Source organism: Syngnathus floridae, chromosome 2 (assembly GCF_059516105.1).
Source record: "Syngnathus floridae isolate MCC-2025c chromosome 2, RoL_Sflo_1.0, whole genome shotgun sequence".
In the NCBI taxonomy this organism is placed as follows: Eukaryota; Metazoa; Chordata; class Actinopteri; order Syngnathiformes; family Syngnathidae; genus Syngnathus; species Syngnathus floridae.
Genome location: NC_142414.1, coordinates 15,450,247 through 15,472,647, shown reverse-complemented (window position 1 = coordinate 15,472,647; position 22,401 = coordinate 15,450,247). Strand labels below are relative to the sequence as shown.

The 22,401-nt window shown below is 41.0% G+C and overlaps 4 protein-coding genes and 1 long non-coding RNA gene across 7 annotated transcripts; 3 read left to right on the top strand and 2 right to left on the bottom strand.

Moving 5' to 3' along the window:
- The first annotated feature begins 522 nt into the window (after positions 1-522).
- Positions 523-4,615, top strand: slc19a2 (solute carrier family 19 member 2). Its single transcript, XM_088369118.1, has 6 exons — positions 523-739; positions 1,650-2,201; positions 2,374-2,620; positions 2,702-2,894; positions 3,006-3,147; positions 3,396-4,615. Exons 1-6 carry the CDS (start codon positions 617-619, stop codon positions 3,528-3,530), a joined length of 1,392 nt encoding a protein of 463 aa, XP_088225244.1. The 5' UTR covers positions 523-616; the 3' UTR covers positions 3,531-4,615.
- Positions 4,388-5,620, bottom strand: arl6ip6 (ARF like GTPase 6 interacting protein 6). 2 transcript variants are annotated; one of them, XM_088369120.1, is made up of 5 exons: positions 5,145-5,620; positions 5,037-5,087; positions 4,917-4,970; positions 4,660-4,786; positions 4,388-4,589 (listed from the first exon to the last, which is right to left on the bottom strand). In XM_088369120.1, the coding sequence occupies exons 1-5, from the start codon at positions 5,230-5,232 to the stop codon at positions 4,496-4,498; spliced, it is 414 nt and encodes a 137-aa protein (XP_088225246.1). In that variant the 5' UTR covers positions 5,233-5,620; the 3' UTR covers positions 4,388-4,495. The 2 variants fall into 2 exon arrangements, with proteins under 2 accessions (XP_088225246.1, XP_088225245.1); XM_088369119.1 differs by having other exon boundaries at positions 5,037-5,447.
- Positions 5,621-8,584: 2,964 nt separating this feature from the next.
- On the top strand, positions 8,585-11,964 carry LOC148402123 (uncharacterized). Its single transcript, XM_088368686.1, has one exon. It carries the CDS (start codon positions 8,725-8,727, stop codon positions 10,231-10,233), a length of 1,509 nt encoding a protein of 502 aa, XP_088224812.1. The 5' UTR covers positions 8,585-8,724; the 3' UTR covers positions 10,234-11,964.
- arhgap1 (Rho GTPase activating protein 1) lies at positions 11,106-18,715 on the bottom strand. The gene is made up of 13 exons (XM_088368687.1): positions 18,586-18,715; positions 16,465-16,672; positions 15,826-15,924; positions 15,655-15,742; positions 14,516-14,647; positions 14,305-14,391; positions 14,128-14,226; positions 13,939-14,046; positions 13,771-13,847; positions 13,615-13,692; positions 13,149-13,277; positions 12,962-13,065; positions 11,106-12,639 (listed from the first exon to the last, which is right to left on the bottom strand). The coding sequence occupies exons 2-13, from the start codon at positions 16,586-16,588 to the stop codon at positions 12,472-12,474; spliced, it is 1,293 nt and encodes a 430-aa protein (XP_088224813.1). The 5' UTR covers positions 16,589-16,672; positions 18,586-18,715; the 3' UTR covers positions 11,106-12,471.
- On the top strand, positions 15,040-21,375 carry LOC148402121 (uncharacterized). Of its 2 annotated transcripts, none has more exons than XR_015857095.1 (5): positions 15,040-15,221; positions 16,443-19,527; positions 20,635-20,697; positions 20,874-20,996; positions 21,194-21,375. It is a non-coding gene; the product is annotated as an uncharacterized LOC148402121 (long non-coding RNA). The 2 variants fall into 2 exon arrangements; XR_015857096.1 differs by having other exon boundaries at positions 16,430-19,527.
- Positions 21,376-22,401: the final 1,026 nt, after the last annotated feature.

Below are 22,401 nucleotides of genomic sequence, written 5' to 3'. Positions count from 1 at the left end.
GTACCGGTAAGTCAAAAAAACAGGGAAACTTGTATGCAGATAAGTTTTTATGTTGTACCAACTTATCAAAGCAGTTAAGACAGTAAAAACCTCAATAATTTTTTTCGTATGATTAAGCATCTGTGCATTTGAACTTTGACATGAGTGCAAAAATGTAATCAGTAACACTACCAGTCTTTTACTACACAAGCATCTGTAAGTGCAGCATGCAAATACTTTTGCCACCTACGATATTTTCCTGGTTGCAAGATCATTAATAACATTAGAAAATTTCATTTAATGTTTAGTACGTGTAAAACGATGGTGTCAAACAAATGGGCCACTTTGTAATTAGTTTCATTCTCAGTTTCCTATTTATTTATTTATTTATTTATTTATTTATTTATTTATTCAATTAGTTAATTTACGTATTTAATTTAATAATTAAATTAATTCATTTATTTATTGATCATCTGCTCTGTGCAGTTGCATGCTTTAACCACTACGTAGCGGTAGTGTAGCAAAGACCTTCTTCATCGCCTTTAAAAAACGAAACAAACGAACAAGTGTCGCCACCGGTGTGTGTGGTGGAGTCAAAGTTGATGTTGATGTGGAGGTCATGTAACTTGCGTACAACATGTCTGTGTTGTACCCGACGCTGTACCTTTGCGTTTATGGCGTATTTTCCAACCTGAGGCCGTCGGAACCTTTCCTTACCGCTTACTTGATGGGACCAGATAAGAATCTGACCGAGGCGCAGGTGAGGAAGCTGCATGATCTCGTGAATACAGTACACGTGACACTACGATTACCGTATCCAAACTCTGTATCTCGATTACCTGTAGTTTAACAAGTTAATCTATATATACTAATATTTATGTTTCTTCATTTCAGAAACGTAGGTAGGAATCAGGTCTAGCCGGCGCATGTTGTAACATTGGCAGCATATTGCCCAATTATAGCTTCCGCCATCAGTGTCAGAAAAGGTGGTTCTAAACTTAAAAAAAAAGGAAAATTCTAACATATTCCAAAATGATTACATTTATTACTCGACCTCAACATTCTGCACACAAGTAGGGTTGCAAAGGGAAGTTATATTCAAAAGCACGTCGTTTCAACTGTTATATTTGTAAATGGAACGTTAACAAATTGTGAATATCTCACTAAATTACTTTATTATAGAGCAAAGTAAAAATGCCGAGTTAAACATTATTGTTGGGTTTTCGAGTGAAAGATTAGTATTAACCTAATATGCACTGCAGCCTTTCTGGCTGATCTTAATTTAACCTTCCTTAAACTTTGGAATGCACACTTAAATCCAACATTGTGTGTTGTAGACCTTTGAGTAGATTTGTTTTTAATTACCTTTTGTAAATCCCTTTCACAGTGGATAGATAACCTTTTTTTTCCCGGCCCAAATAAGTTTGTAAAGGCGGTTTTAGACTGTAATCTCTCCAGGAAACAAATGCTAAATACTTTGGAATTTTTGGTTAATCTCAAATTCCCTCACCCTCCACAGAATTGCAATTGCATTTAATGCCCAATTATTTTAGGTCACAACACTCAGCGATCAGTTGTTCAGTTCCAGCTATTAGTATTGTTTTTTTCTTTTTCCTTCAGTTAAAAACATGCAATCGGTCAAATGTCTTTCTGTCTTTTGCTTTGTGCAGGTTGTCAGTGAAATCTACCCAATCTGGACATATTCCTATCTGGCGTTGATGTTCCCCGTCTTCCTGGCCACTGACTTCCTCTGTTATAAGCCCGTGTTGCTGTTGCAGGCAACCAGTTTTGTGGTCACTTATGTAATACTTGCCAAAGCACAAGGCCTTCGCACCATGCAACTTCTGGAGTTTTTTTTCGGGCTGGCCACAGCCTCAGAGGTGGCCTACTTCTCGTATATCTACAGCGTGGTCGAGCCGGCGCACTACAGGAGGGTGACTGCTTACTGCCGCAGTGCGGCTCTTTTTGGCTCGGCCGCCGGCTCGCTGACCGGACAGCTCCTCCTCGCCCTAGCCCAAGTCCAGTTGGTGCACCTTGTGTGGGTCACGCTCGCATCGGCCGTCGTAGCCTTCTTCCCTCCTTGGTTTCTGCCCATGCCCAAAAGGAGCTTGTTTTTCCACAAGAAACCCGTGAAGGTGACAGCAAGGCAGTGTGACTACAGTCGCGCCCTCATCGAGAGGGTCGACCACAAGGTGCCGCAGGACAACGAGGACCTCCCCACTGTGAGTCTCAAATTATAGTATCAGCAGAATAGTGACCAAGCCTGCTGTGAATAGCTAAAATCACTCTAAAGCTTCATAATTGCTTGTGTTAAGTACTATAGCCATAAATATAACACAAACCATGACTTTAACATAAATGCCACAATAACCAACAATTTGTTGTGACAATTAGGTGTCCCCGTCATCTGAGGAAACGAGTAGGAGCTGTGATTTATCAGAGGTCTTGAAGATGCTCCTGGCCGACTTCCTGCACTGTTACAGACGAGGTCCTCTACTAGCGTGGTCACTCTGGTGGGCGCTGGCAACATGTGGTCATTTCCAGGTGGTCAACTATGCTCAAGCGCTTTGGGAGAAGATCCGCCCGTCCAGCGAATACCTCATCTACAACGGCTATGTGGAGACCTTGTCCACACTGCTAGGTAGCGTGAGCTTCGTATGCTGTTATTGCAAACACCGGAAACGGTCGTCACTAAGCTGATCGCTTGGGGGCGTGTCTTAAGGGGCTGTGGCTGCCCTCCTGGTGGGTCACCTTCCTGTGCGCTGGACTGTGTGGGGAGAGCTGGCCTTGTGTGCCCTTTCGCTCTTCATGGCAGCATGCGTACTCGTCATGGTGACGCTGAAGAGCATCTGGCTGTGTTACGGCTCGTACGTCTTCTTCAGAACTACCTACATGCTGCTAATCACTGTTGCCACGTAAGTAATTCAAGAGCTATTGTTCCCTCGCAGTGCAATCTGACAGCAAACTGTCCACTGTTTGACCTGTTTAATTAGCATACGTCTTATGCATTTTCTTTCTTCTCTCAGATATGAAATAGCTTCCAGTCTCGACATGCAGCGCTATGCCTTGGTGTTCGGCGTCAACACCTTTGTGGCTCTGCTGCTGCAGTCGCTGCTCACTCTGGTGGTGGTGGACTCGGTCGGCCTGGGCTTGGACATCTTCACCCAGGTGAAAAGTTGTGATTCGCTCTCACTAGATGATAGGCACTTGCACATCTTGCACACTTGTAATGAGTTCCCATACCAATGGGAAGAAGTCTTGGTCGTTGTAGTTTGCCGTGTAGAACTGCACTCCAAGCTTGGTGAGCCTCTCCAGGACCTAATGTATTCTCCTTGCATATATACAGTTGTGGATCGAAGTTTGTAGTTACAAATGTTCATGCTTACAAAAGGGTTGATTATGTCTTCCTCCAACAGTTCTATGTCTACGGTGGCTACTTTGCTCTCATCTCTGCTGTGTTCTTCTTCGCCGGGCTTTGCAAACTAGCCACCAGGCGACGCTCAGACCAAGAGGTCCTTTCCACAAGTCCAGCAGACACAGACAGCACTTAATGTTGATTCCAAAATGTCTACTCACAAACACAGCAGACTATCTTATTGTTTATTTTTTGTTGGTTTACATTCAACTAAGCACTTCTGCCACTCACAAAACACTATCATTAGTTTCAGTATTAAACTGACTGCACTGATACATAGAAACATGCTGTTTGTAAGTACTTTGTCATTTAGTTTGAATCAATTTGTGGCCTTAGACTTGAAAGCAATACTGTGTGCACTGTCTGTTCTTCCATACCCCTTTTTTTATATTTAATGTATATTTGTGTGCCTAAAATCAGAACTCAGCAAAATATTGTAGAATGTACTACTGTATATTTGGTAAAGCTGTTACAAACCATTGAATCAAACATACATGTATGTGCAGTTATTAGTGCTTGACGGATTGAGCCTGTTTCCATGCATCACTGTTATGAACACTAGAACACACAATTCTAATGGTTATGATTTTCTGTTAATTATTATTATATTATTTGTTATTTTAATATATATTACACTTTGATTGAAATGATTTTCCTGGACTTTTGCAGATTTTAATGTTACAGTAAGAGTCAAGTTATCACAAGAAAGTGAAAGTTGAAGTTATCGTCTACATTTGTATTTTGTATAAGTAACCAGATTGCTTCAAGTTACGAGATACCATACCAAATTGGCTCAAAAAACTCATGGAGCCTCTTCAGCTGTGAATTAATCATTTACCTCAAAGGTGCCATTAAAAAAAAAAATGGCTCGTTCGTTAACGTCACAACACTTGTGAAACTGGGACCACTGTTACTATCTCAAAGCTGTCATCATGGTTTTACTAGAAAATATTACTGCTTGCTAAAATGATGCAATGAGATAATCATAAAATCTTTGTTTTATCATTGTATTCAAATTTTGACATGGATGAAAAAAAAAAAATTCCACAAAATTGTATAGTTCACTGCTGAAAAACTGATGGACAAATGTATGGGACAAAGTTAGGTCAGGCTCCAGATGACGGTAAGCGTTGCCATGGCGCCGTTAAGGAGGGCAACACCGTAATCCAAAAGGAAATCTCTGTTGTGTTGATCTCTGGAAATAAAACAAATGACACTGAAGTTTGTATATTTACATTTGGTTGAAAATATTATTTTAAAACTACCTGCACAGTGTTAGTAATGTCGGTGGCAGCCGGCCTGGTTTGTAAGAGTTGAAATAGGTCAGAGTCCATGAGAAGACGCAGCCAGCGATTCCTGCTAATAGCGAGAGAACCAGGATACTCCAGAAACCTTCAAGCAAAAACACACCTTGTGAACAGGGGTGACAATTTAAACAAATTATGAGTGACAGTGAATTCAAGGGTCACAATTTAAATAGCCAAGGAATGACACAGTCGAAAAGTCTCCAATAAATACTCACCTAACATCCTCACTTCTGAACCATTCTCTTCCTTGACTCTGCATCCTCGCAGCTCTGAAACAATGAAACATTACTTTTAGCGATATACAAGTACAAAGCTACGGAGATACTCGCGTTTACCTTGAAGTATAGGATCCAGAACGGCGCAGAAAACACCAGCAGCAACTACAACTACAGCAGAAAAAACTCCAGACATCGCCACCACTGTGAAAGGTTTAAAGCCAATACCATGTATCATGGAACGTCCTCCTACCACTGCCCCAGTGTGTGATGGATGGTCCATTTTTTTATGACAGGACAAGAAAATAAGATTCATAACTAAAATTCAACGAGCTTTTCGTCAATAATGACACTTCCGCAAACAAGCAAGTCTCTTCTTCTTCTTAATTTTTTGGTATACTGGGCACGGTTTGCCAAGTTGTCGCCCTCATGTGTTTGTAAGTGTTATTACAGGTTTCATTTTCAAAAGTATCAAAAACAGTTTATGTATATTTTCTTATTTCTTTTGAAAACGTTTATATTTATTACAATAATAAGTAACAATAACTCACTTTATATTTTATTATTCACAATGAATTGAGATTATTTAATGTGAGAAATTACATTTTTCATCAAATAAATACGAAATGAATCGCATCTTCGAACACCAATTAGAAACACACTTTTCCATAGTAAGTCAACAGCTTTAGTCTTAAAAATAATTGTTCTATTTTCATGTCCGTCCCTCCCAAAATATGACTATCATAAATTGATTACTCGCGACCCCATGGAACTTACTTGTATGAAAAATGGATGGATGGATGGATGGATGGATGGATGGATGGATGGATGGATGGATGGATGGATGGATGGATGGATGGATGGATGGATGGATGGATGGATGGATGGATGGATGGTTTGCGTGTCTTTGTGCTCGCCCCTCCCCTCCTGTGCCCTGATCAGTGTGATCACCCTCACCTTTCTCTCGTGCCCTGATCAGTGTGATCACCCTCACCTTTCTCTCGTTAACTGTCTTGTATTTAAGTCCTGTCCGCCCCTCACTCCCCTTTTCAGGTTGTTTGTGTCGCATGTCTTCTTGTTTTCCTAGTTGCTTGTCTGTTGTTGTCTTATTTTGTCTTTCTGTTCAGTTATTCACGTACCTAGTCGCGCATCTTTAGTCTGTCTTTTGAGTTCCTTCAATGAACCCTGGTCCAAGCTGTATTTGGTCGCGCAGCTCCATTCACTTCATGACAGTTGTAAATGATTGTTAAAACTCAGTTAATTTGAGTGCCATTTATGCCAACATCGCTTAGCCCATTCGGAATTTTGCATTATTAAGTTAGTAGTACGCTAGCAGGTTCGCCTGAACAATTTTGTTTGCATTATATACGATATGCATATCAGCTTCACAGTCAACTTCAACAAGGATGGAAACAAACAGTTTGAAGCAAGCATGCTTTGTTTCTATACTTTCAGGGGTGTCCAAGTCCAGTCCTCGAGGGCTGCGTTCCTCCATGTTTTCCAAGTTTCCCCTGTTAAACACACCTGTGCAGGAGCCTGATCATTGAAACAGGTGTGTTTAACAAGGGAAACTTGGAAAACATGGAGGAATGCGGCCCTCAAGGACTGGACTTGGACACCCCTGCTTTAAGTGCTTTAAAGTGTGTGGGAGGGGTAAATTAATTCAACGACAAGCATCAAGATATTTAAAAACCCCAAATCGAGCAGGAACAAGTACAAAGTCGCCGGCACCAGTTCTTGCTTGTCCCTTGTGCTGAACTGGAGCCCAAGGGGCAGTGCTGTGAAACTGGTCTCTCAGTTCTCTGATGTCTATCAGATTCGGGCTGGCTTTGTGTGCAGGTCCAGTCACTGTCGGTGCCACAAGGGATCCTCTTTTTGGCCTTGTGTGCATCTTGCATCCTGAGTAAAGCCGCTTTCACCACTTGGAGCTTCTCTTCCATTTCAAGCGCAATCATGTGTTCTTCGTAGGGCTCGATAGAAGGAATGATGGGGACGTGCCTGAGAAGATGCTCCTTCATCATCTGAACCTTGTGAAATTGCTCCCTCAGCTGGCACCTAAGCTCCTGAATGGTCTTCTCTGTGGCCTCTGCATTTTCTTTCTCCTTTCTCTGACTTTGACGAAGCTGCATCCTCAGGTCGTCGATTGTCTTCCAGTTGGCACGCAGTTTGTCGGTGTTTTGCCTCTCTTGGTTTTCAGAGATCTTGATCTTGGTTTTCAGAGTGTGAATCTCAACCCATAGCTGGATTTTGCTGTTTTTCGTTCGGTTACCCTGAAGGTATTCCAAGACGGCAAATTGGTTCTTTATTTTGCATTTGATGTGCACCCTTTCCTTCGGGTGACATGATAATAGTCGAACTTTGTTGGCATTGAGGTCTTTGGTGACATCATCCACAAGCTTATCAATATAAGACATGACATTATAGTCCTGGCCAGAATTGTATGCGTTCGCCATATTGTTTTTTCCCCATTCAAAAAAACGAATACTGTCATGGTAGAAATCCCCTCTTGCACAAAAATCAAGAAGAAATGCCTTTGTTGCATCATAAAGTATTTGGTGGCATCATAAAGGAATCAATGTGTCACGGTGTTAAGTCAGCTACTCCTAGGTCAAAGTGAGTGAAGGCACATGTTTTAAAGTTGGAAGTAATCTCACATCATACAAGGAAAAATGTCACAAAAATGTAGTGGAAAAACAATTGTTCTGCCTGTCACTGTATGTCATTGGCATAGATATAAATGGTGAAAAAATATATTTTTTGTCTCGATAGTGCAACGTGTAGTAATAGTAAGCAGTTCGAAATACAAAGTAAAAGCATTTATCAGGCAGATTAATTGAAAATAAATAATACTAAAACTCAGAACTAATGAGACTATTTTTGTGGCCCAACAGATTTATTAAAAAAAAAAAAAAAAAATGAAAAATAATGGCAGACTGCATTTCGGCACCTTCTGCAGATCCAACAGGATTTTAACTCAGGCAATAGAGATAGACTTCAGAGTAGTCCTTTGTTTTTTTTGCCATTCTTGGTTGTTTCTAGTGTATTTGGGTCTTCAGTGAGATGAGACCAACCTTTGTGACAGTGGTCATTCGCTTCAATTTGCCTTGAAGACTTCCAAAATTTCAAACTCATGACATCATAACAGAGCAGCCCCAAAACATAACTTGGCCTTTTAGAATGTCATTTGAATAACATTTCCTTCTGCATTGAAGGACCAAAACTGAATGAACGAATGAATAAATTAATTCGTAATTATTTTTTACATTTTATTTTTGTTTTTATTTCAATTCATTCCTTATTATTCAGGGGGCGCTGGGCTTCCCTTCCATTCTCTGATCACTTTATTTCACACTTCTAGTTAAATGTTTTAAAACAAAACAAAAAAGCAAAACAATAAAATAAAATAAAACAGTATTGGGAAGGAAGACACTATTAAATCCTGCTAAAAAGGACGTGATGATTTAGGTGATCTTGTGGCAAAATGGGAAAAGATTTTTACAAATCATGCTTAAGAAATCTGCAGCACGACAGTGAGATGTGAACACGTGCTGTTCTAATTGGTTATTAGTGTGATGTCATCATGAAGGCCTTCATCATCAAGTATTTGCGTGATGTCACCTTTTCAAAAACATACCTGAGTCATTCATTATTGTCAGGATTGGGCTGTTGTGGTCAATGATGTCACACGTCTGCTTTCTTTCAAAGGTGCTTCAACAGCAAATCATGTTGGTTTGTCTACAACATGCCCATATATGAAAATTGGAATATTCTATAACACATTGAACGATCAACCCGTTTCTTTCTCATCATGTATCGCATTGGAAAAATGCAGAAGAAAGTCAAATACCATATTAGCAAGACCAGCCACAAACCCAATGCTCATTCCAAGCTGGCAGAACCAGATTTTGATCGGTACCTCGAACAAAAGAAGGTCCAACGTGCTGAAGCCATGGAGGTGACGAGGGAAGCTAATCAGAGGTTGATGGAGGCCATTGCTGCCCAGGAAGATCAGGTGAAAGGTCTCGAATTGGTCCTTGAAAGACAGAAACTCATCAATGAGAACTTTCGGGAAATGGCAGACAAGAAACTGGCTGAGGAAGGAGTCCGTTTTGAAAAGATGAAGAGGCACAAATTGATCAAAAATTCAGAAATTGATATGATTAGTGATCAAATCAAGTCTATGAAAAAGGAAATACCCGAGATTGAGGACACGCTGAGCAGATATGAGCGCTACAAACAGAATATTTTCAAATTGGCTGCCTCTGACCAGCAAGCCAATCAGACCGTTCTACCAGATCACGAACAGGTCTTGGAACGGATGGAAAACCTGAGAGAGCAAAACCAGTTCCTGCTTCCTTACGCTGTTAAGAACAACTACGCACTCCTCGGGCAACAGCAAAAATTTGAAAACACCAGGAAGAAGAATGAAGAGAACCTGGAGAATTTACGAACGGAGATCAGTAGCGTCAAGGCCAAAATTCAGGAGGAGACAAACACATCCTTGAAAATTTCCCAGATGGTAAAGCTTTACAAGGAAAACCGGAATGTAGAGCTGGAAAAGGAGTTGGACTCGCTGACCGTCAAGGTGACAAAAGTGTATCGTTCTTGTTCCACCTCAAGTCATTTTTTGAACCCATTAAAGAAGATGAAACATGTGGAGGAACAAGTGTTCATGCTCATGGGGAAAATTGACACCATCCCGAAGGAGGCCTTGAAGAAAATGCAAACAAACTTCTATCGGAAGAGAGTGCAAGAAGAAGAACAGCGGCTGCAGAAGGAACGGGAGGACAAACGCTTAAAGCGGTCCAAGCAGAGGTCTGAGCAGAAAACTAAGAGCAACCAAAAAGATGTTCGTCCCAAGCGCGTGATGGTACGCTACAAGATTGCCGCTCGCCCCAAGGCAACCAGCAAGAAGGCTCAAGCCGCCGAGAAGAAATGCAAAACGTTTGAGGACGAGATCTGGGAAGATGTGGTGCAAGCTGGGGACGGAGCATGTGTCCTCCTACCGCGGCTCAACACAGACAAGGCCAAGACGGCCAAGAAGGCCAAGGAGCCAAACGTGCCGGCTGCTGAAGTCAAGCAGCCGCGCAAAAAGAGCACCAGGGAGCAGACTTACTTGCCGCCCATTTCGGCAAAGGACAAACCCGAGGAAGACCTTCTGCCGCCGCCCTTCCCCATCTCACCACCCACCTTCGCCGACCCCCTCGAGCTCCTCCGGGCAATCAAGCGAGACGCCCCCTTCTTCCGTTCCCAAGGCATCAGCAAATCTTTGCTCCTCCACCTGGGACAGAGAGATACGGGTCCAACTTGGACATAAATAAAGACCCTTGAGAAAAGAGTAGAGGCCCAACAGCCATTGGGAGCACCGGGGGGTTGTCACCCTTTTTTGGGGCCTGTGTGATTAGTTTTCGCAACAGATTAACCCTCAGATTTTGCTGAATTTTACTCTCCCTGCAGTTTGTGGCGAGTTTTGGCTACAATACTAACATGACATCGTCCACGGGTGTCCAAACGTTGGAGTTGCCTCATACTTGGGGTTTCCCTGCTATGACAGAAAACCTTGTAAATGTCTCATCACGCCATCAATCACATTATTATACAAAACTATCAGCCTTGAAGAAGACAAATGTGCTCTGCCAGGATGTGACCACCTGCCATCACCATTGGCAACTACCAACTGGAAGTGGCGCACAAGTTTACAAATCTCAGCTCCACCATCACCGGTAGGCAACCTGTCTGGATGCTCAAATAAACGAACGCACGAACAAGGCTGCAATGACGCTGGGACGACTAACCACCAGTGTCCGGTAGAACCTCCAAGCAGGCCATCGCAATCAATTACAACGGCTGCATTATCGGCATCACGACGCCCTAGCATCCTACAGTTCCTGACGGAGAAGCACTTCCATTTATAAGGTGCCATACTTGGCAGGAACTGTCAGATGCTGAGGGAATAGTGAACAGCGAGTTGGCCTGCCATGACTCATCTCTACTCGCACATTAGCTGATTCCTGTTTAGTTGAACATGGAAGGACAATGTAGGAGTTTTTGGACCTGAAATATATTTTTTCTGATGCAACATATATAAGTTCTGTAGGACATTCATCTACCATTCTTCTAAACTGTGCCACTTTTGTGCGCGCTTGAATGCACCATTGTTGAATGTGAACAAAAAAGGCAAAAACCTCATTCGTTCAGGTTTCTTTATTCTGCCACAAGAGTACATCATCGTCATACACATCAAGAACTAAATATCAAAAGGATGAAAAATAATATTGAGAAAATAATCTTGAATTTATTTGAGCCTGGAAACCAAGTCACTTCTCCCAGAGAGAAAATATCTTACTGTCACCAGGACAACTAATTACAGTACAAAGATCACGAGATCATACACAGATGCGATTGATCGGCAAGTGTGAAACTTCAATGGCACTTGTTTGAGATTCTCTCCTCCGTTCACACGAACCCTGTTGGTTAAACCTTTAAACAATACCGAGCCCAGGCATATTTTGTGATTTTTTTAAATGCATTAACACACATACATAATATATACTGTATGTATATAGAGCACAGCATACACAGTAGCACTCATAAATGAAACAGTAAACAGCATGGCAACGATTCCACCTAACATTGGTCAAGTAAAACATTAAATTCAAAATTGTAGTGTTAAGATTTTAAAACATTAGTTGTAAGGTTCATCAGAGTGTTTCAAGTTGAGGAAGTAGTTTTTAAGACAAGGTTTTTGCCCCTGTAAGATTGTGTATCAAGGTAGCAGATTTTTCCTAAATTTAATTCTGCAGCTTCCTCTAGTTTAATTATTGATCCCTGGGGAACAAAGACACCATCACATAAATGGCACACACTCAATTTAACAAAAGGCCAGGCGGCACAGGTACAAACAAAACCCAGAAGCACAAAACCCGATTGGATCACACGGTTCAGAGAGGGGGAGAGCGGACGCGTGCATGACAGCCCAAAGCACAGACGTTTGGGGGGTTAATACAACAGCACAGCTAATCTGTTACTTTTCTTTTTTTTTTTTTTTTTTAAATACAGCAAGATTGTCCACAACATTTGGTACCATTTTTTTTAGGCAAACCTGAGGGTTTTCACACAACCCATTTATTTCTTCATGGTGGTTTTGTATTTTTTTTTTTTTTTTGCATGAAAGAAACGTCAGAAACCAACTACAGCAACACATTGAATAGTAAACACATTTTCTGATTTCAATTCCACTTGACGATAATTGTACACATGCAGTTGTAGTTGGAATGTTGCTTTTGAGAAAATCTCTTTTGTTCTTCAATTTTGTATTTGCACGGTTGTTCTCTCATGAAGTGCTCACTACATTTCAATTTACGGTTGAGCACTAACCACGTTGCAATGGGCTCAATCTGATTTTCAGGGGACAAAAGATACAAATCATCCGAGAGATGTTTGTTTTTAATGTGCATTTTAGAACTAAGCTGTGTTGCTTCAAGACCTATTTGGGCTCACTCGCCATCAAGGTTGAGTAGCCTCCAGTGGCGAGTCAGACAAAAGGGGACCGCATTTAGGTAAAGACCAAGTGCTGCTGGTCCAACAGGCATCGGGTGAAGTTGTTGATTGGTCCAATGGCGCTGAGTGACATGGCGTTGTCCCGCCCCCAGAGCAGGTTGGGCCCAAAAACCACAGCCAGGTTGCTGTTGGTCATCTTATTCACTTCGCTGTTGACTGTTACCTGTTAACAGCACGACATTACGTTTTGAAACTCAAAAGTATAATAATGATTTCATCCATCGTTATAAAATGCACCAAGACAGGTTAGCTGTATAAACTGGTTTAGCTTACCGACAGCTGGTCAAATACTAACTAAACCTCATATGGGTTATGTGTTCTGGCATTTGCAAATTTGCCTGATTGCAGATTTTTATTTTTGGGATGAATAAATTAAATTTTGCTATTGAGCGCCTTGTTAGCAAACAGCAAGTTGGACACATTCAACAGTCGTACATTTAAAAGTTTGGAGAATGTATTGAAAAATAAAAAAAAGGCAAATATACCTGTGCCAGGAATGTGATTAGGTATCTGAGTGTGGCGTAGTTCTCCTCTGGCAGTGACTCCACCAGCGTCTTCATGACGGTCACCTGACTGTCACTGGGCACAGCTTGACATAAACCAACACGGCAGTTAGTGACAACTACACACACCTACCCGGCGACATTTTGGAATGACGTATGGCGAACCCACAGGCAAAATTGACTATGTCATTATAGAGCTGGAAGGTCAGCAGTGGCTCGGGCAGTTCTCGCAGAAATGTCTTCAAGATCACGGCCGCCAAATGGACATCTTCCATCTCTCTGAAGTTGACCGTCTCACCTGCAAAAAGGGCAAACGCGTTCAAGAAACCGTATGGAATGTGTTTTGTTTTCACGGCACCCTCCACCAGGTGTCATCTGCGTGTGCTGTGGAGTAAACTGTCGAGCTGTTGGTGAGAAACCTTAGATAGGCAGCATCTGTTAATGACGTGCTTTTTGAGAATGCATAGAATTAGGCCAAGTGCTCTTGAAGAGAGACTGTTTGATGAGTGCACGCAGTACCTGGTGGTACCCACCAGGAAATTATGTGTAGCTAATACAACACATAAAACACAACATTTACGAGTGTTTGAAATTATAAACTGATGAGATATAATCAATTATGTCAAGCGTGCTACCTGAATTATATCGGAGTTGAACCTCCTTCACCAAAGTCACATTGGCGGAACGTCGGAAGATTCCCTCAATTTCCAGACCTGAGAAAAAACACAAATGTTGGACGGAAACAAAACCAACTCAAGCCACCATGTAGTTTCGGGTGGTGTTGAATTCACCTTGCTCTGAAAGGAAGCTGATCGTGTCTCTCATCACCACAGGAACCGCGTCTCCGTCTGGATTTCTCTTTCGTAACCTGAGAGACGCATAAAGGCACACTCCTTTTAACTGCAACGCCTTTGACACCCACAAGTGGCGTTTGCCACGAAAGACAAAAGGTGACTTGCAATTCAAGGGGGACCCCAAAGACCTGGTTGGGGAGAGGAGGACTCCGAGGAGGGGACATAGGAGGCAGTGAGGTTGGCTTCAGGGAGGCTCTCAACTTGTTGTCGTATCTGCAGGGATGCACGCACGCCAGTCAGCTTTTGCGGTTATCAGATTTCATTCAAGGCAAGATGGGAATAACAAGCGCTTACTCTTTGACACGGGCTGGAATGATGAGCTGCTCACACTTGACCACGTCCTCCAGCTCACTCAGATAGCTCACGTAGTTGATTTTCCTCCCAAACTTAAAACTTCACCCAAAAAGAGATGAGACAAATAATAAAATTGCTACAAACAGCAACCCTCCACGACAAAGTTCAGCCAAGTACCTGATGATGGGTTTGAAGAGGATCAACAGGGTCTTTATGAACATGGTGGGATGGACAATATACAAGGCTTTGATATTCTTCTTATACCTGGCATACAAAAACAACAAACACTACTAAGGGAGGGGGAAAAAAAAGACGTCCGAACAAACATGACTCAAATAAAGATTAGATAGTCACGGCTGAGATCACTGTTGAGCGCACGCTAACTCACTTCCTGTCAAACTCCCTGTAAGCATCTCGCAGCCAGCTGAGAGACGGCTTGTTCTCGCTGGTCAGCCCGTGGTGGAAGTAGATCAGGGTGTAGTCGCTTTCAACATACTGGTCCAATGTTCCTTTCAGGTACCTGTAAGACAAAACCTGACCAAATCAAAAACACATCTATGAAAAAGAAAAAAACAACAACCAGTAATCTGTATTTTGACCCCGGCACCCCCAAACTCATTAAATAGTGTTCAAAAAATTCATTCATCTTCCGACATGGTTGTCCAAACTGAAAACAAAAAAAACACCAGCATGCTTGAGTTCCCTTCACTCACATTGTACTATACCTTCTATTGCTATCACATACCATTGTAGACTTACATCAACAACACAATCAATCGCTTCTTTTATATGTTACAAAAAATGCTAATTATTTACACTGGCAAGTCTGCGGTGATGCCAAGTGCCCACGATGCAAAAAACCTTTTAATATGTCATAAAGGCAAACGCCTCCTACACTACATCATCTTCACAAACTCAAAAGGTGTTTAAGCTGCAAGCGATGCAATAAATAAAACACGGACTCAACTAACCCTTGTGTATTAAGCCCATATTAATATGCGACGGAGGGTTCTTCTGCAACAAAACAAGCCAACTTAAATGGAGCTAACGCTATGTTTCATCCTTATTGACTAAAAAATATCCAGGCAATACAGGTGAGAATATGCGACACATTTACTACTGAACTAGGAAAAAGATGGAATTTTGCAACATGTCAATCAAAAGCAGCAATGCATTTGTTTTCAAGCTATTTTCTTTACTCTAAATTGATTTATGTTGCAGGTGGCTGCAGCCCTGTGTGCCACTAAAATATTCACGCTCCTGCACTGAGCATTCAATTGCATTCTATAACCTCCCCCCCAAAAAACAATTCTTAAATTCTTGATGCAGGATTAACTCAGGGTTTTGGAATGTGCAAAGAAATAAAGCTCATTCGATTTGGCAGTTGCTAGGCTGAAAAATCTACAGGAAAGGTTTTGGTCTACTGGACAGAGCAAAACTAATCCTCAAGTAATGTGCCCAACTTCTGCCATACAATCAAGTTAAATTTACTGTTAACTATTTTTACAGTAGCTGGGACTGACTCACATCAGCAGCTTGTGATGGTCCAGTTCGTGCTGGGGGGGCATCCTGCACGCGTTAAAGACAATCACTTTTCTGCCAAAGTTGTCGTCGCCTACAAGACGACAACGGGAAAACAAACAGTGAGGACCGCTAAGAGGATGAGGTCCGCAAAAGATGGCTGCTGCTACCACTGACCGGCGACTTCGATGATTTGATGCCGGGCGATGTCATAGTAGGGATGGTCCCAGGGCAGGTGGGGGGAACTGGCATCAAACTGCTGAGAGATGTCAGTCTCTGACATAAACACACATGAGCACAGTTTTTAAAAAACGATATGTGAATGTTGAGTAAATAGTTGCATAATATAAATGCCGTATATGCATTCATGTTTTTTAAAATGATCTTTGCTCGGCTTGTGTTTTAAAAACTGATTCCAACAATACTAATCAAATGTAACTGCAAAACACATCCAGTTCCTTCTCCATTCTCTGCCAAGCATCTTGTTTGTCCAGTTTTTATGGAAGTATTCTTAGAAGAAAGGCAGCAGCCAACAGCAGTCCTCCCTCACTCCACCCACATATCATGCAAGCGAGTCGACTTTCTCAAAACTCAAGCATCGACAAATAAATATTGATATTTATCTTTCCAACCTTGTTAAATAATTGTTGAAAATTACAAGTGAACAAAAGGCTCATTAATGGACTTGGCCACACTGTTCCAACGATACAGATAATGTGTTTTCATTTGACAGCAATTATGAATAGCGATGAAAGCAGGTACAAAACTGATTTAGGATGAGCTTCACTTTCTAGTAATGTCACCTGACCCACTCACCTGACTTACTGAGAGTCGATTCATCCGTCGGCCACTGCTGGTCCTCTAAAGTGGCCAGCTTGAGGTGGCCCAGTTGTGCCGTCGTCGGGTCCTCGCTCAAATCCACAAGCAGCTCCGAAGACATTGCACACCGCAGGATGGCGCAGCACGCAAGCACTCAGGTGACAGCACGTTTAAGACACACACACACACTCAAACGCACGCTGTCCTGCAAGAGACAAGCGTTGTCTGTGAGATACATACGGCCATGAATCACAAGCGGCCAAGTTCATTTTACCTTTTCATTTATCCTACTTTATGTAAGATGTAATCTTGAGCAGTGTTGTTTTATGCCGCTGTAAACTACAACCATAATACACAACCCACAATGTTAAATCAACACCTCTTTGACCTTGCCAATAAAAACTAGATAGTAGAATGGAATTTTCCAAGTGCAAAGACCTTGGTATGCGTATCTTAGTTATAAGTTGACATGATAAAGGCACTGATTATTTTTCATTATTGACTTGCCATGTTTTCGCCACATTTTCGTAGATTTTTTTGAAGTTGTCGTGAAAGCTTGACTGAAAGTCAATGTTTAAAAAGTTAACTAACTGGAGTAGACAATCTTTCACATGACTTCAAGTTTTGTTGGCCTTTCTTTTAGTGGAAGCCTTAAATTATTATGGCAATATTGAATCATTCAGTACTAACCTGAACTCTCGTACATTTTTTTGTAAATGTAAAATTTAGAATCATTCGATTGTGCAGGTGTACAGACTGAAGTGGCCGATGATAAGATACTGTCCAATGCATTTTACTCTTGTCACATATCAAACACTCTTTAGCAACACATGCATCCACATAGATCCCCCAACCCCCACGCTGTACCCAGCCCCTAATGTGTGGCATAATGCTGGTTGACAGAGCGCTGCTTTAAATAAATGCTGTTACTAACCAACAGGCATAGGCCATGTCACCGCTGCTGGCCAACCACAAACGACCGCATTTGTGTAGTTGCTCGCTCACACGCCCCACACAAACAGCCAAACACACACACAGATAGCGAGTGATTACAACTGTTAGCGCAATGACCATGGGAAATATGATCAGTTAAAGGATGGTTATGAGAGCGCTTATGGAATATGTGGGGAAAATAACTATCAATTGACTATAATTTTTAATGCAACCGGAGGAGTCCATCCATGCAAGTTGTATTAGTAGAATAAGGCTAAATTCCCATTTCCAAACTGAGGTCAATTAATTCTTTATTGCATAAAATTGAGTGCATAAACAGAGCCCCTGCTTGGCTGCAGTCAAGACACATTTAAATTTGAATGAATAGCTTCAAGACATTTGTCCATCAGTTTTGTATGCTTCTCCTAATTAGGGATGCAAATAAGCTGAAGGCCAGAAGTGTAAAGTACACACTGGACATGCTCGCATTCCACATTGCACAAACATCTTCGTAAACTTCATCGATGAGGACTCTAAATTGGCCATAAATGTGAACGTGAGTGAGATTGATGTTTGCCACGCCACTCCAAGGGGTAAGTAACTAGTTCTTTGCCCAAAGTCAACTCAACTGCCACCCAACAAGGACAAACAGTTGGTTGGCTGCGTTCACGGATGTAGATACCTCGGGATCAACATCCCGTGCTGACATTGCATCCTGATTACGTCACACTTCTGACAATGCATTTTTTAAAAAACGAAATTACAATCAAATGTCACACCTCGGAGAAACGGCGTCACGCAAGAGCAGAAATGATCATATCACGCAATTGGAATGACGCTGACGTCTACTTCCAGTGCAGAGGCTAATGAAGCTAACTTTAGCAGCCCTATCTTGTAAACACAAGCATAGCCACAGTATCATCCTCAAAATGCTATGACCATCGGTCCGTAAAACAAACACTAATACATCATTAACTCGCAACCTCCCTAGTCACGTTTTCTTAAGATCGGAAATTATTAAGCTTAAAAAAAAAAGATGATCGTCGCATATAATTGCCATGTAAACATAACAAAGCGCGCAAGGAACAGTGCGTCAAATTGCACACGACTTCGTCACGTTCATATTCTAACCATTACACAAAGGATACTTATCATAATAGGTAATTATATGGCGTTTTTATTCACCTGAAGAGCTTTGTGATGATTTATCTCGCAGCACTATGAACACGCAAACAAACAGCGTTACACCTTTTCCGCTTTTACACTTTCAAAATAAATTAAAAGTGTTGTCTTCCGCTCCTTACCGTTGGACATTTTCAAGATAAAAGTAATCTTATAAGTGTGGGTGCGACCCCTTGAGGTCTGACTGAGAAATTGCAATTCTTATGTTGCAATCGAGGAAAGGCGGAAATCGGAATTATTCCCCTTGGATTGACTTCAAAATCATGACTTTTCAGCAGACCCCAAAACGTCACAACATTGCATCATGAGAGAGCATACCATTTTCAACACTTTAGATTATTTGTAAAATAACAGCAACAATATTAATACTATTAATATATTGATATTATTAATATTGATTAATATTAAAATAACCACACATATGGACTGACTGTTAGTATAAATTGGGAGGAGGGGTACATTTTGACAGCAAAAAGTGAAATGTGACTCATGCCCAGTCGCTTGCAATCAATCTTCCACATACATGAAAGTGTGACTTTCCATTTAGAGTACTGATTTGGTTATTAAAACATATGTTTAGTGACACAAATGCTTATTTTTGAGAGATGTACTCAGGAGTTTGAGAAAGAAAATGCCTTTTGCAGGAGAACCTCGATATTCTACTCTTTGCACAAATGGTTTTGAGAAACACACACACACTGTTTTGAGAAATTCAATTTTGATGTGAGAAATGTAACAAAACAACTGAGAGCACAGGAAAATCCTTGTTTGGTAAGACAAGAGCTGACATGAAGAGGGGGAAAGTCACATGAGCACGATTTCCAATTTTTCGACATTCTCAGTTGTGCTGCTATTGAGTAACCGAAACGGTCGACACTGGTTAGCTGTTTAAAAAGAGGAGCAGGCTTTAGAAGCAACTGGAAGAAACATTTGTGTCTCACTAAGGTAATATAACATTTACATTTCACATCACATTGAATTGTGCAAGTCTCTTTTCTGGCTTTTTACCCTTTTTATGCAAAGTTGTGTTATTTTTTTACTGCAAGTCACATCAGCACTTGTAGAAACTTGCACGTACAAGCTTCAGTGAGATAACATTGGCAACTACTGTTTGTGAGATGTCCCCCCCCCCACACCAAAGGTAGAGAGGGGCCCTTTTTATTGAGTATTTTTTTTAATGGGAGAGGAGGGGAGGGGGTGGCTCATTAATGGCATAAATGATTGAATACTAAATAAAATAAATACTGATAAAGTTCTACTTAAATATTAACATGTTTAAAATGTTATGCTTTTAAATATTTCTTTTGGATGCTGGTATATGACAAACCAAAAATGTTATGCTTGATTATACCTTTTCTTCAATTCCCTATTAATTGCCATGGAAGGTTTTACAATTGGAAATGTTTTAAAAATTACCCAAGCTGAACTTCCCATAGAAATTTATTGCAAACTTCCCACAGTAGTGGACCTTACCTTAAATTTATGCAATTTCTTTCTCAGTACTTGGTTTTTCAATTAACAAATGTGTTGCTTTAACCTGCACAATGTAAACTTTCAAATTAATTAATCAACACATAGCTCATTTTATTTTTTACTGTCAGCTTCATACCTTAGACTGTGGCTGAGGGTCCTTCCTCTTCTTATCAGTGCATGCGTTGCTCTTGCAGTCAAAACTGTAACCTAACCTTGCACAATTTGTTTTTACTTCTGCTTCATTATTCAGTAAAGAATAGTAAGCGGCTGACAAAACGAAAAATAACATAAATGTTGAGAAAAAAGACCGCAGGCATAAGAAAAAAAAGGAAGTATCCTGATTAACATAGTGTAGGAGTACTTACACATTTACCAGTCTTTTTTTTTTTTTTTTTTAGAAAAAAAAAAGGTATCCGTGCTTCTACTTAAGTAGAGCACATAGCTATCTGATCTCCCTACGAAATTCAATTTGTCATCCAGCCATAAATCCTGAAGAGCATCCCTATCATGAACAATTGGCGAATGTATGAGGTTGTGTACAAGATGTGCCATTTTCAAATTCTTATTTTGAATTTCCAGTTTCAGGTGTAACAATGAAAGCTGCGGTGTGTGCCGTTTTCCTCTTGCTGGCTTTTTCTCAAGGTATTGATTGTATGAGTGTTCCAACATGCTACAGTGGCCATAATAAAAAAAAAAAAAAGTCAGCAGCATTCTCAAATGGAGAATAAGTGAAAGAATGAAAACTCAGATGTAATAGGGGTACAAATGTACAGTGTCTGGCCACATTTTGATGTTGTCACATTTTGTTGTTTTTCTAGTTGAAGCACTGAGGTGCAACTACTGTTTCTCAAAAGGCAGCAATCTGTGTAATCCGACTAGCATCCAGACTTGTTCCAGAACTGCTGATGCCTGCGCTGCAGTTATCCTTCAAGGACCTCTAAGTAAACTACTAAGTTCGGATTTGTAGATGCCAAAGGAAATTTCAGTGACTATGGCTATATGTAATTTATGACGACCCCTGTTGGGGTCCCACACAATTATGAATTTTGGATTTTTTTCATTTCATTGACCAACACTGAATGAATTGTATGTATTATTTCATAGTCATCTAAAACAGTTTCTCTTGAATTCATTGCAGGCCAATCTTTCCGTCAGTGCATGAACATGGCTGTGTGTCAGGGCTACATCAAAACACCCGGTGCATTCGCTAATTGCTGCAGCACAGACCTCTGCAACTGAACGCCTTGACTAGCAGTCACTTTGCAAAACGCTGTTTGCCTTTTGCTCATGTCACATGCAAATAAAGGCTATTTTCTCTGAGTGGAAGAAATTATTTAAAGTAATTTGCCACCTCACACCTAGATAGAGACTAGTTAGAAACAACTTAATGTGATTTTTGCAGTAGATATATAAATTCTACACTCCTCCAGGTTTTTATGCCTTAAAAAAATACACCAAGATTTATCATATTAGAAAGGAAAAAACACAATGATCATTGAAACAAGCAGATCCAAAGCAATAATGATAGAAATGTCCTGAATCATATTGCCAACTGCATTAGTTGGATATACCCCACACCAGATTGACACCCCACAAACTTTACCAACTAGGTCTGAAAATCTAACAATAACCACTTCATGTCATCACTCACCACATGCATCAGTTCATGAGGCCCACGCGATCCGCCCCATGCAGCAAATAGTTGGATGGACCTTTTTCAGTTACTTGAAGGATTTTGAAATAATACTAATTTAGTAGTACATTAGGTGATGTTTTTTTTTTGTGAATGACCAGAACCCAAAGAAACCTTACTTGACATTTGGTGACGGCAATCCTAGTACTACGCACTCCAATAAACAGCATGGAGAGAACCAACCGTCTTGTTTTATGAGGTGAACCACATTGACTGGGGCTTCCCCTAATAGCGAGACCCCAGGAAACATGGTGGAAACAAACATCTGGAGCCTGGAGCTTGGGATTCCCACCAACATTTACGATTTGTGTATTACATGCACGGCGGTCCTGACATACTGTAAGACATCTCAATGCTACAAATTCAATTCATACAACAAATTCAATTCATACAACTTGAGTCGCCCATCTATGATCATCTCTCTGAATGTGTTGCGGATCTGATTCTTTCTAGTTCGGGTCAAGGGTAAAACATTATTCCATGTTTTTGGCATAACACATTTTTAATTTTCAGCTTTAGCCCTCTAATGAGCAAATGCATTTTATGATACTGTTCATATGTCTCCCTCATTAAGCCAAAGACAAGTGTTGTAAAACACGTGCTAGTGGAATCCCAGCATGAGAGCGCAAGTTTGAAGAAGCAAGGCAACGTTG